The 12,184-nt window shown below is 40.0% G+C and overlaps 1 protein-coding gene across 2 annotated transcripts in view; it reads right to left on the reverse strand.

The window, feature by feature from the left end:
• Nucleotides 1-6,831, reverse strand: part of trappc14 (trafficking protein particle complex subunit 14) — a 27,425-nt gene extending 20,594 nt beyond the window's left edge. For both annotated transcript variants that reach the window (XM_020594951.1, XM_020594950.1), the window contains exons 1-4: nucleotides 6,126-6,831; nucleotides 3,487-3,570; nucleotides 1,124-1,253; nucleotides 786-872 (exon numbers count right to left, since the gene is read on the reverse strand). In XM_020594951.1, coding sequence (XP_020450607.1) covers nucleotides 786-872; nucleotides 1,124-1,253; nucleotides 3,487-3,570; nucleotides 6,126-6,593 — 769 coding nt within the window. In that variant the 5' untranslated portion in view covers nucleotides 6,594-6,831. The remainder of the gene's footprint in view (nucleotides 1-785; nucleotides 873-1,123; nucleotides 1,254-3,486; nucleotides 3,571-6,125) is intronic.
• Nucleotides 6,832-12,184: the final 5,353 nt, after the last annotated feature.

Raw genomic sequence — 12,184 nt, forward strand, 5'->3', positions numbered from 1 at the left:
GACAAAGCTGGACTGAAAGACAGCACAGTGGCACTAATCCTGGCAGCACAAGAACAGGCTCTAAGTACAAGATCAATAGAGGCAGGGGTCTACCATACCAGACAGGACCCCAGGTGCAGGCTGAGCAAAGATGCCTCTGAGACAATTCAGTACATAACAGCAGGGTGCAAGATACTAGCAGGCAGGGCATACATGGAACACCATAACCAAGTGGCTGGCATAGTGTACAGAAACATCTGTGCTGAGTACAGGCTGGAAGCCCCAAAGTCAAAATGGGATACACCTCCAAAGGTGGTTGAGAATGACCAAGCTCAGATCCTGTGGGACTTCCAGATACAAACTGACAAAATGGTAATGGCCAACCAACCGGACATGGTAGTGGTGGACAAACAGAAGAAGGCCGTAGTGATAGATGTAGCAGTCCCAAGTGATAGCAACATCAGGAAGAAGGAGCACGAGAAGCTTGAGAAATACCAAGGGCTGAAAGAAGAGCTAGAAAAGATGTGGAAGGTGAAGGCACAAGTGGTCCCCATGGTAATAGGAACATTGGGGGCTGTGACCCCCAAACTGGGAGAGTGGCTCCAACAGATCCCAGGAACAACATCTGAGATCTCTGTCCAGAAGAGTGCAGTCCTAGGAACAGCTAAGATACTGCGCAGGACCCTCAAGCTCCCAGGCCTCTGGTAGAGGACCCGAGCTTGAAGGGAGGAAAAAGACCGCTCCAAAGTGGGGGTGAGTGGGGGATTTTTTTTATATACATGTGTGAAAGTGAGTTGGTGGACTACCTTTGAGGACAGTCAGGTGTTTTCCAGAGACAGTCATCTGCTGACACTGAACACTAGGAGGTGGAAGCACTTTCAGGGTGGTGCTGACTGGAAATGGAAGCAAGACATAGACACAGCAGTTAAACCAAAGCACTTTATGTCATTCATTCCAGGTATTAAGAAGTCACTCTCAGACTGAATATTTCTAAGGACATAAAATCTACAACCCATTAGGGGTGATTTTTATGCCATTCTGCAGTCTGAAAACCTGGTGAGGTTCAGGCTTGGACTGCAGATGATTCAAATTCTGTCCATTTGGTCTGTCCTGCCTGGTGTTGAGAGAGACAGACTGTGTGTACCCTGTGTTTTGAAGGTGTCCAGGTCCTGTCTGAAGGTGTGTGTTGGACTCCTGAGCTGCAGAAGATGTAGGTAGCCATGTTCCTTCATCTCCACCTTCTCTTCCTTCTGCATCCACACAGTCACTACGATCTGACACCACAGAAAGACAGAAAACACATAAGAGGACCAGACATCTTGCTGCAATCCATTATGGGCTCCATGCCACAACTTCTTAAATGATGATTGTGATTTAAGCCTTACCTTTGTATTTTAATGTTACAACAAAACTGTACTCAGAAAGGTTGTGCATGCTTAATATCGTTTCACGTTCATTTTCTTGTCTAATGTGGAGGTTTGTGACTGACTGCTTGTGTTCCGTTATCTGTCAGGCTGTCACAGTGAGCCCAGATTTCAGCAATTCACTTAGTAATAATTACACTGTTCTTACTAACAGAAATTATGAACAAAATGTAAAGTTGTGATAAACTGGAACAGTACATTCTCTTAACCTTCAGTTTGACAGTTAAACTGCTTCTTTTGAAAGAACTCACATTGAACCAAGGTGGGATTTACCATGTTTAAAAGCTGGCAAAACACAGTACTTACTATCTGTATAAGTGTGTTGGAGTGGGTAATATACTGTAGATAAAATCCTCTATGACAATTATACAGTCATGGCAAAAAGAAAGTACTCCCTCCTTCAATTCTATATTATTATTTATGGAGGTCCTAGAGACAATTGTATGGACCTCACCAACTTCTATATACAAAGAAAAAACCTCAGGTGACCAAAAAAATAATGTGGTTACGGTTTCCCAAAAGTAGATAAGTCAAAAAAACAAGGAAAAGCATGCCATGGGCTTTAGCAGGGACGTAGGCCAACTGCTGCATCGCCTCACGTTGCCTTTGTCTGGGCCAGTCGGGTTGAAAAAGTGGTACTTGAACACAGCGCAGACTATAGCCAACAGCGGACTAGCACATACGTTATGCGCCTGCGTGAGAGAAATAATTCCTCCTACCAGCAGGTGGTGGTATCTGTAATTGCCTTTTAGAAAGGGAAAGAAGAAGAGCTAGACTGTGGATATCCAAACCCAGAACCACCACAACTGCTTCTAATGGAGAATATGTCTGATAAGAAATTGTAAATGACTCTGCCATTCTTTGCCCTTGGTCTTTTGGTTGTGGAAGAAGAAGAAAGGAGGTAATGGAGGCAAAAAATAAGGATAAACTGTACTAAGCAGGTGAAATTATGGATACTACAGCCACAGGCTGAAGGGGCTTTCCCAAACTGTTCTCTTCTTGTACACTGATTTGGTAAGCTGAACAGCCAATCAGAGTGGTGTCTCTCCACGACAAGGTCCACTGTCGATTCAACATGCTGAATTAGCCAAAAAGCCAAAAGTACAGGACACACCAAGAAAACAAGTGACAGATGCTCACCGCCCAGCAGTGGCTGACAGCTGACCTTCAGCTACCATGTGTCCATTCACTAGTTGTACATCATGTTTAGAGGAGTTTGTGTTTTTAGAGAAATACATGCAGACTGTTTTACAAATGCTAGGTGCAAACAGGATGCAAACAACCATTCAGCCATACCTGACAAAGCAACCGTTCATTTATCACCCACTTACTGTTTCCTTGTTGCATGAAGATACAGTACAATATCATTTGCATACATTTGTGCTTGAACTTAAAGCTAAAGGCATGTCATTTATATAAACTTTCTGACATGGAGCATGTGGGAGAGCAGATTTTATCCAGTAAAATATTTCACATGAAAGATTTTAAACCACTGGTTCATTTTGTTAATGCCCTTTGCAATTAAATTATTCAAGATTTCCCAAACCACCTTGCTGTTTCATGTTCCTTCAGCCATCCCTTTTATCTGAAAATTCTGTTTTACTTTTTTGTGCTTTTTTCCATCGGCTTGTTTTAAAGAGATCTGAAAAACTGTTTCATTTCTGTAAACAAATTTCACTGATCTTTTCTCCCACATACTTCACTAATCCAAGGAAGAGACGGTGGCTTACTTTTACCTTTTCTTGTAAAGGACATGGATACGATTAAGCACTGTCAACAGTGCTTCATAGCCAGACTCAGTATCACTGGACCACAAACTGGACCAACCAGTTCAACTAAAGGCAGAAGTTATGTTGATCAACTCTTATAATTCTGAAATGCTGTTTAGGTAAAATATGATCATCTTTTTCTTGCAGGTTTTCATACTACAATATGCAGCATTGCCCACAAGAGGCTAATACAACCAGAGATACCGAAGGGAACAATACTTCAATATAAAGACATTTAGAAAAATTGATTTTGCCTTACAGTGTAACTTGTTATATCATCCAATCCTTTTTCTAAGTATGCAGGTGTGTCTAACCTTGGCTTTGACTGTGTTGGCTGGCAGCTTGTCCAAAGAAACTGTGAGACAGAAGATAACCTGGTCATCCAACACCAGAGCAGACTGCAGGGGGGTAAGCAGAGACAACACGTTAAAGGTTATGGACAGAGTTTCGCCATTTCTCTTTGGTCATTATACAGTATGTGAAATTAATTAGTATACAGATAAACAATAAGTAAGCCTTACAACTACAAGTTACTGTCATGCCTTTATTTGCAATGTTTCCTCTCCAAAGCAGAACATTTCCATCCCATTTTGAACAGTTGGCAAAGTGTTCTTTTCATCAAATGCTGCTCCTTTAGTCTTACATGCCACAACTACTGAGTCTGTTCTAACTGTAGCAGCTGTATCTAAAGCTGCTGCAACCTGTCAGTGTCATCTATCTCCAGTATGTGGGGGTCTGATTGCTGTCTGCAGGCAGTCTGGTGGAAGCTGGAGTGGGTCTAAAGCCTATGAAGGCCTGACTGCACTGTCAAGTCTAGACCCATCTGAAGCACCACAATTTGCTGCAACAAGCTGATCAAATAAAACATAAGAATAAAGAGCACAGTAAGGGTAGAAAGGAAGTATATACACTACATATTTGTGGTTTGGCTTCTTGTAAAAGTAGGTAAGGTTGCTTCCTGTCACACTGTATGTAGACCAGTGCAATGTGCGGTGATGACTGAGTTTGCAGGTCAAGTTATCAAGAGGATTAAGTTAAACATCATTTTCATTCTGAGAGAGGAGATGGTAGTGGCTATAGATAACTTGCAGTCCACCATGCAGATAGCTCAGGTTCTTTAAATGTGTGTAGCAAGATGTTGCAAATCCCTTAGTATGCCTGTTTGACCAGTGCAATGTTGTACGCTGCTATCTGCTGGAGCAGTAGCATCAGAGCCAGCAACACCAGCAAACTGAACACACTGATCAGGAAAGTACCTGCGCAATATCGCCAAAATCAAGAGCATCCTGTCTCAAAGTGATGCTGAAAAACTGGTCCATGCATCTGTTACTTCCAGGCTAGACAACTGTAACTGTTTACTATCAGCATGTCTAGGCCTAGACTGCTTTGTTGCGCCACGCGGAGTGGCAGAAAGTTACAGCAGCTGTGTCCTCGTTTTGCTCTTTTCCGTGTTTTTATGAAGTCCTGTTCTTATGTGTCTGTTCTTATGGTGTTATGTTGGTTGTTCTCGATTGCTGCTGTAACACAAAAATTTCACCACTGTGGGATCAATAAAGTACCTACGCTAATCTACGCTACTCTAATGATAACAGTAAGGTCTAAACTTTACTTTGCAAAGTGTCCTGAGATGACTCTTGTTGTAATTTGACGCTATGCATATAAAACTGAACTGAATTGGCTCTGTGCTGGGGATGTCTCTGGAGCACAGTTGGTTGGAGTTAGTTGTGCATCTTCTGTGAATCAGTTTGCTTATATATTTATACTGTCAGGAAGAGCACGGATGTGTTGACCATTCAGTGGAAAACTTATGTAAAAGGAAGTGAAAACTGTGGTTGTGAGGACAAGTTAGAGAAAATTTTTTAGACAAATTCTAGGTGTGATATCACCACTACAGCCCCTGACTATTTCTCTTCATAAAGACCAATGTTCAGTATTTCTCATTTTCAACCATTTTAACAACTATTAAAATAAATTTTTATCTTTTGAAAAGTACAAATGAAGTTAAAAGTTTAACCTACGGTAGGTCAACCTCGTCAGTGAGCTGTGGGCGTCCATGACCCTGTCACCAGTTCACCATTAGTCCTTTCTTAGACACTGTTGGTAGGTACTAACCACTGCCAGACCAAGAACACCCACCAAGACCTGCAGTGTGGGAGATGCTCTGACCCAGTCATCTCACCACCACAGTTTGGCCCTTGTCAGAGTCACTCAGATTTTTACGTTTGCCTGTTTTTCCTTCTTCCAACACATCACCTTCAAGGACTGAATGTTCACTTGCTGTCTAATATACCCCACATACAGATAGTTACGACTGTAACAAGATAATCAGTGTTATTCACTTCACTGTTTTTGTAAGTCATCAGTAAACGCTGGGACACCTATAGGAATTGTTTGCATTCATTTTCAAGACTGCTGCAGAAAAGAGCCAAGTTAACCTGTAACTTAACTAAACCTGTTAGGTCTGTTTTACATGACATTTAAATACATTTTGTTTTTGTTTTTGTTGACTTTGCTGTTTTACCTCTGGCAGTTTACCTTTTAGCTTTGTACCATTTAAGGCTACTGACTGGACCTGGACTGATTTAAAGTCATAATAGAAAGGTGAAAAATACATGTGACCAGAAATTTTTTAACAGTAGTGTAGGTTCATCATATACACCTAATTTTGTTATTGTCAAAACCTTACCTGCAACTTACTGTAGTCTACAGTTATTTTTAGATTATCCACTGAACTTGCACTAATGTAGACTACAGTGCAGCATTGGGTATTAATTATTTACAATGTATATTCATCGCCACGTCCATTTTAGGTTCGTTTTCTATTTTAGCCTATTTATTTATATAAATCCATCTGTCTATCATGTACTCCATATGCATTTACAAGTTATTGTTTTGGGGAGACATATGGAAAGGGGGACACAGGGCGTTCCCCCTTCATATACTTTAATTTTACCTTCACTGGCTCCCTCCCGTGCTGTCGCCCGTCACTGGCCGAGCTGTTGTGAATGACAAGCGGGTTGCACTGTCTGAAGTTACGGCTGATGTCCGCTCTTCTTTCGCGGTTCTCTGTGGTTCCTGTCTCCCTCTCCTCAGTCTCCTCTTCCCCATCCTCGCTGCAGCTACTCTGGGGGTCTGGCTGGTACTCGGCGGGTGTTTGCTCCCGACTCTGGGCGACGCACACACTCGCCAAAGCAGACAGAGAAGACACCAGGTTCTTCCCAGGTAAAACACCGGAGTTGTCAACCGTACCTACTGCGTTCTGGTGTTGTATCCGGGGCCGCACCACCAGCAGGAACTGAATGGTTTCACCGAGGTAGACGTGCTTTCGACGTGGAAGACTCGCATACTCTGCCGAATCCGAGAGACTCGATATTGGAGCGGCAGGAAAATACATAAAATACTCGCATTGTGATTCCATCATTAACAGTTACAATCCCGATGTTAATAATGGAACCGAACTGTCAACTCTCTGCCAACAATATACGGTATATAAATCGGGGCTGAAGTCCCACAGTCTTTTTATGTATGATTTTAAAAAACCACTATCAAAAGAGACGCGAACTAAAACAGTCTAATATGTAATTATCGCAAATAACAAAACTAAGGTATCGTTCGTCTGTATATCCATTTTCACTGCTTAACTTCCTTTCACTAGATGCAAAACAAACAACAGGGCCGTTGGTGGATCCCCGAAACAGTGCGTTCACCAGACCAAGCTAATCAACCACCAGAACACCGAACCGAACCCACAGTGTTTTCTACACAACAGAACCAAGCACACTGACAGGGCTTAAAGAGGTAATAGAATTAGTTAGATTCCTGGGTTTTTTGTTTGTTTGTTTTAAGTATTAAGAATTGAAGTCTTATATCCAAGCTTTCCTATTTGTCTAAAATCCTAAAATCACTAGTTAACTCACCACTATGTAACTACCTGGAGGTAAACTCATTTTCTTAACAACTCCAGGTATGCTAACACCTGACTCCAATTAGCTTTTTGAGGTCATTAACTCAAGAGTTCACATACTTTTTCCACTAGCACTATGAGGTTTTTATGGTTGTTCTCAATAAAGACATGATAGACCAAAATAATTTTTTGTGTTGTTTTTGTAGACACATGATATTAATCTGTACTCCTGACTTGGATGAAGATCAGATCACATTTTATGACAAATTAATGCAGAAAACCATGAAATTATAAAAGGTTCACATACTTTTTCTTGCCACTGTAATGGCAGCAACTGCTGTTGTGAATTACATAACTCACTCGATAAAAAACAACATTGTGCTGCTTTTTAACATTGTGCTGATAAAGGTCTTTCTATCAAAATGTTATGCTACTGTCGATTTAAAAAGTTTTAACAAGCGACTCATATAACACTTGTTCAGTACTTTTTACAGCTACAATCTTTTCCATAGGAAATGGACGTAGCACTTTTCAGTGGAAAATCCCTAGTTAATGCTTCCATTCTCTTTGCCACATGACAATTTATGCAACATTACAACTCAAGTTCAGCTGAATGATTTGATTTGTTTTCAAGTTGTTCACCTCATCATCCAGCTGCTGAAAACAACATGTTGGTAACCAACATGAAAATCAAGGAGATCAGTCAATACTCCAAGGTATGTAAAGTGCCTTAAGAAAATTTTTGTTGCGATTTGGTGCTTTATAAATAATTTGAACTGAGTTAGAGAAGTCAAATGAATGTTACTTTTATTCAGTATGAGGAACAAATTGAATGGATGCACACAAAGAGCATGACATACTACAAATTTTAACAAAAATAAGCAGTTTCAAGTAAAATCCAAGCAAAGGTACACTGTTGTTTTCTGAATGAGCTCTTGCACTTCCAGTTCAGAACAGTAAAGGACTTTCTGTCAGGGGTGTGAGGATAGCAGGAGAGAGGTGGAAGCTACTCAAATGAAGTGTGCATGACAAAAGATGAATACTGTGTACCAGACCTTCCTGTCTACCAGTCTTATACACAATGTAACATACAGCATATTCACATGAAAACTTAAAATTCTCCTAACAAGTTACAAAAATAAGCCACAGTACCATATCAATAAAAACGCTTAAACCAGATTTCTCCTGGAAGAATAAAACCAAAGCTTATCAGTTGTCTGGAAGACAGGCATGAAAATTAAACAGTTTTCATTTCTTTTTCTGTTACCTATCAGCAGAGACTGTACCTTCCCAGATACACTGGGAGTGTAGACAGGGATTAAAATGTGTGTACACAGTGTGTACAGGACCACACCATATTCAACAATGAAAAAAAAAAATTAAAAGTCATAATTACATACATAATAGTATAATTGTGTATAAATAGTGATACTTTGGTTCAGAGGAAGAGGGCTGGGTGACATGGTTGAAATCAACATCATGATGTCGTGTACAAAACCACCATAGAAAAAAATAAAATTTCTGCTTAGTGTTTCACTGTTGTGCATTATCACATGTTTTATAATCTGCACAAATTATAACAGTTACAAACTGGGTTTTGTCAGCAGTGTTTCAACACCGTCTGCACATATGGATGAATGTGTGTAGATTTTCTCATCAACATCAGCAGTGACAGTGACACAGTTCCCCGCTTACCTCCAAAAACATAAACCCTGATAAATACAGTATGCACAAATTGCAATAATAATAATAATAATAATAATGATAAAGGAGGACACTGTTTTAAAGCCTTCACTCATAATATAACATTCTAAGGCATGAAAAAAAATCTATTGTATTTCTGACTGCAGCTGTTAGCATAGTGTTTCTCCTACAGGTCATTTGCGTTACATTGTATTGACTTGTCTTTTGGTTGATAGGAAATGTCAGTATAGAAATGCCAAAGATATTTTTGAGGTCATTCATAAAGAAGTGTCTCCATCCAGTTTGTCTACTAGAGAGCACTAAGAAGTTTTTAAAATGTACATCATAACAGTCAAACCTCTCACCATACAAGGAACCCTTATCAAAAATGTTTATGTTGTGGTATGTTTACATAATGACCTATTAAAAAAGTTTGTATAAAAAAATTTCGCTGTTAATTAGCCTTGATTAACCATTTCCTAGAACCCTAACATTCAGTTAATGAGCGGCTTGTGAAAAAAATCTTTAAGGGAACATTGTTTAAACTATACAGCCACCAGATGGAAGCCAACCTTCTTAGCAGCTTATATCGTGGGAAAAAGGACACCCAGTCAGGCTCAAGCTACCATGAATACTCTGACAAAGAAAGGTTTCTTCCACTGAAGTTAGATGTTGGATAGAAAGGAAATCATGTCATTCAACTGCAGGAACACAGCTTCCTATTACTGGTGGTAGCACTGAACACACTGATGCTGAGCAGCCTTTTAGTCTGTGGGAAGAAGAAATTCTGCATCATTTTTTATTAACAGGGTTTGTGTTGACTTTAATGGAGGAGACCTTCCTGAGTCAGAGAAATCTGTACTGTATTTTATTTTGAGTGATGAAATATGAGTGAAATGTGCCTGAGATGGTGGTGCAGGGGAGCCATACAGTACTGTGATCCAGGTTATTGGACAGACTCCATTTTGTCACTCTAACTGAAGCAGATTTCAAAGTGGTTTCAGATTATGGTGGAATAAATATAAAGCAGTGGTTGCTTGGAAGGAGGGAAAATGAATAAACACAGGTAAGGCCCTTTCATTTTCAACTTTTTTATCATCTCTTTGACTCAGTCACTAAACTGGGTGACTAAAAGCTGATCAACAATCTGTTTTTCAGCAGATGAAAAGGAGGAGGTATCCATTCAAACACAGTGCAGTAAGCCGAATCCCCCCACGAGGCAGACGGCTCTAAGGTGACACCATTCACACTGCACAGGATGGATCATACAATGTACTGTTCTGTGGAAGACCTCTTTGTGTTTATAATTATTAGCATCAATCAGTTAGATGTTCTGTATTAGATATTTTAAAAATAATCAACTTTTCCAGACCTTCCTTCCATAGCTGCACCTGTACAATGACTCAACAGTCACATTTCTCACCGTTTTACCAAAGTTTTCAAGACCTGAAAGTTGGCAACTTCTTATTTTATTGTTGAATCTGGTAAACTTGTTCTTATCCAGTATAAAACCAAAAACAAAATGTGTAGCAGTTCCACTTGTATTCAGTATTGGGTGCAGTATGGTCTTCACTGTATTCATCTTAATCTACTGTATATCATGACTATGGAGAATGCTCAGTTCTGATTGGTCAGAGGCTGTGCATTATTTTCAGGTTTCTCTCTAGATATCACTCTGAAATGACCTGACTGCATGGCTGTAAAAAACTGGACCATGGTGCTTCAGAGGTGTCACAGGAAAGTCTACTGTATGTGGTACTGACTGATAGCAGTAAGGCAAAAAACCACAGCACACAGACTCCTCCAAAGTTCTTTGTTCATAAACAGACCAGCTAGTCTGCTATCCAGTCCCACGGCAGCTAGCAAAATGCTCACAACTCACACCATATGAAAAACAAGTTAACAAATGTATGTAAGACACAGGTGACCGAGCACATGATATACAGTCAATTTGTGTCTTCTTATGGTTATTTTGAATCTTTAGCATTTGTATCATTTTCACTCGTTTTGCACCTCTTTTCTTGTTTTGTCTGTCGTTTTGTTTTGCATCTCTTTTTTGTTTTGCTTTGCATATTTTTGTAGTCATTTTGCTGTCTTTTCGGTTGTCTCTTTTTAGTCATTGTGTGTCTCTTTTTAGTTAATTAGTATCTCTCTGTAGCAGTTTTGCATCTATTTTCTCTGTTTTGTGGCTTCTGTGCTGGTTTTTGTAGTAACTTTATAGACTTTTAAACAGAAAGGTTAGCAGTTCCCTCACCATTATCTGGTCTAGGGATCCTCTGACCCCATGGACCCCTGAGGCCCATTCAGTAATCCATTCATGTACTGGGCAATGGCTGCCCATCGCGCCTACCTACTCTGGAAGGGTCAAGGTCAATGAACATCCTCTGTGACAACAAATAAACAGAAAAGTTTTGTCTTTTGTGTTTGAAAATGGTCAGCATTTGCATGACAATGCTTTCAAAATGATCTCAGTTTACATGGCTCTGGAAAAACAACGTAACGTGCCTGCCAGGCTGGTAGTTAGCGGTGTTTTAGCCAACAGAGTGTCAGTTCAAACAAGGCAGTACAAACACTTAAGGAGATAGTGGCAAACACATGCATAATCCATTTTGTGTGGATTGACGACGAAGTAGGCTTATTACTTTAAGTCACCCTAAACTATAAAATAAGGAAGATGCTGGAAAATGTTGATAGGGAGTCATGCCAATCAAAATGGATATTTTTAAGGCGTATTTAGAGCAGTAAATGACAAGCGGACCTGTAGAAGGGAAGGAATTTAGGTATGACAAAAACTTTATTTCCAAAGTCCAGGTGACCATTGGGGGGGGGGCAAACAACACCATAGAAAACTCCATAAGAACTTCTGAACTGCAAGCCGGTGCTGAAGACTCTTTGACCTCAAGCACTCTGCAGTCTGCTGCCGTAAGTTGTGAACACCCAAAAAGAAACAGTCCAACTCAGTTTCTTCATTAACTGTACATTTGTTTATGCTATATGCTAGCACTGTTGGATTCACCTGTTGGCCATACATGCAATGTTCTATTATAAATCCTACATTAAATGTTCATAATGTGTATAGACAATTTCATGAGCGTTAACTTTATGGCAGTACAGCCATTGAATTTTATTTGATTTGACATCATGTCTATTTAGTTGAGGGGCCTGTTTTCCTTTCTGTACAAAGGGGGGGTTAAATGTGTTGTCCTAAGATCTACTTCTTTTTCAAGTTACCCATTTCCCCTCTGCCCTATTTGAGGCAAGGCTAAACAGCTGCAGAGCAGAGAGGCCAAAGAGACACACAGACAAAAACAGTGATAATCATCATTTCAACCATGGTCTCAATTGTTACAGAAAGCTATTAGAGTTCATTTGACAATGATATATATATAATTAAAATTCAGGGTTTCATTTAAGTGTTACCAGTG

This window comes from Monopterus albus, unplaced genomic scaffold, assembly GCF_001952655.1.
Source record: "Monopterus albus unplaced genomic scaffold, M_albus_1.0 scaffold25.1, whole genome shotgun sequence".
Classification (NCBI taxonomy): Eukaryota; Metazoa; Chordata; class Actinopteri; order Synbranchiformes; family Synbranchidae; genus Monopterus; species Monopterus albus.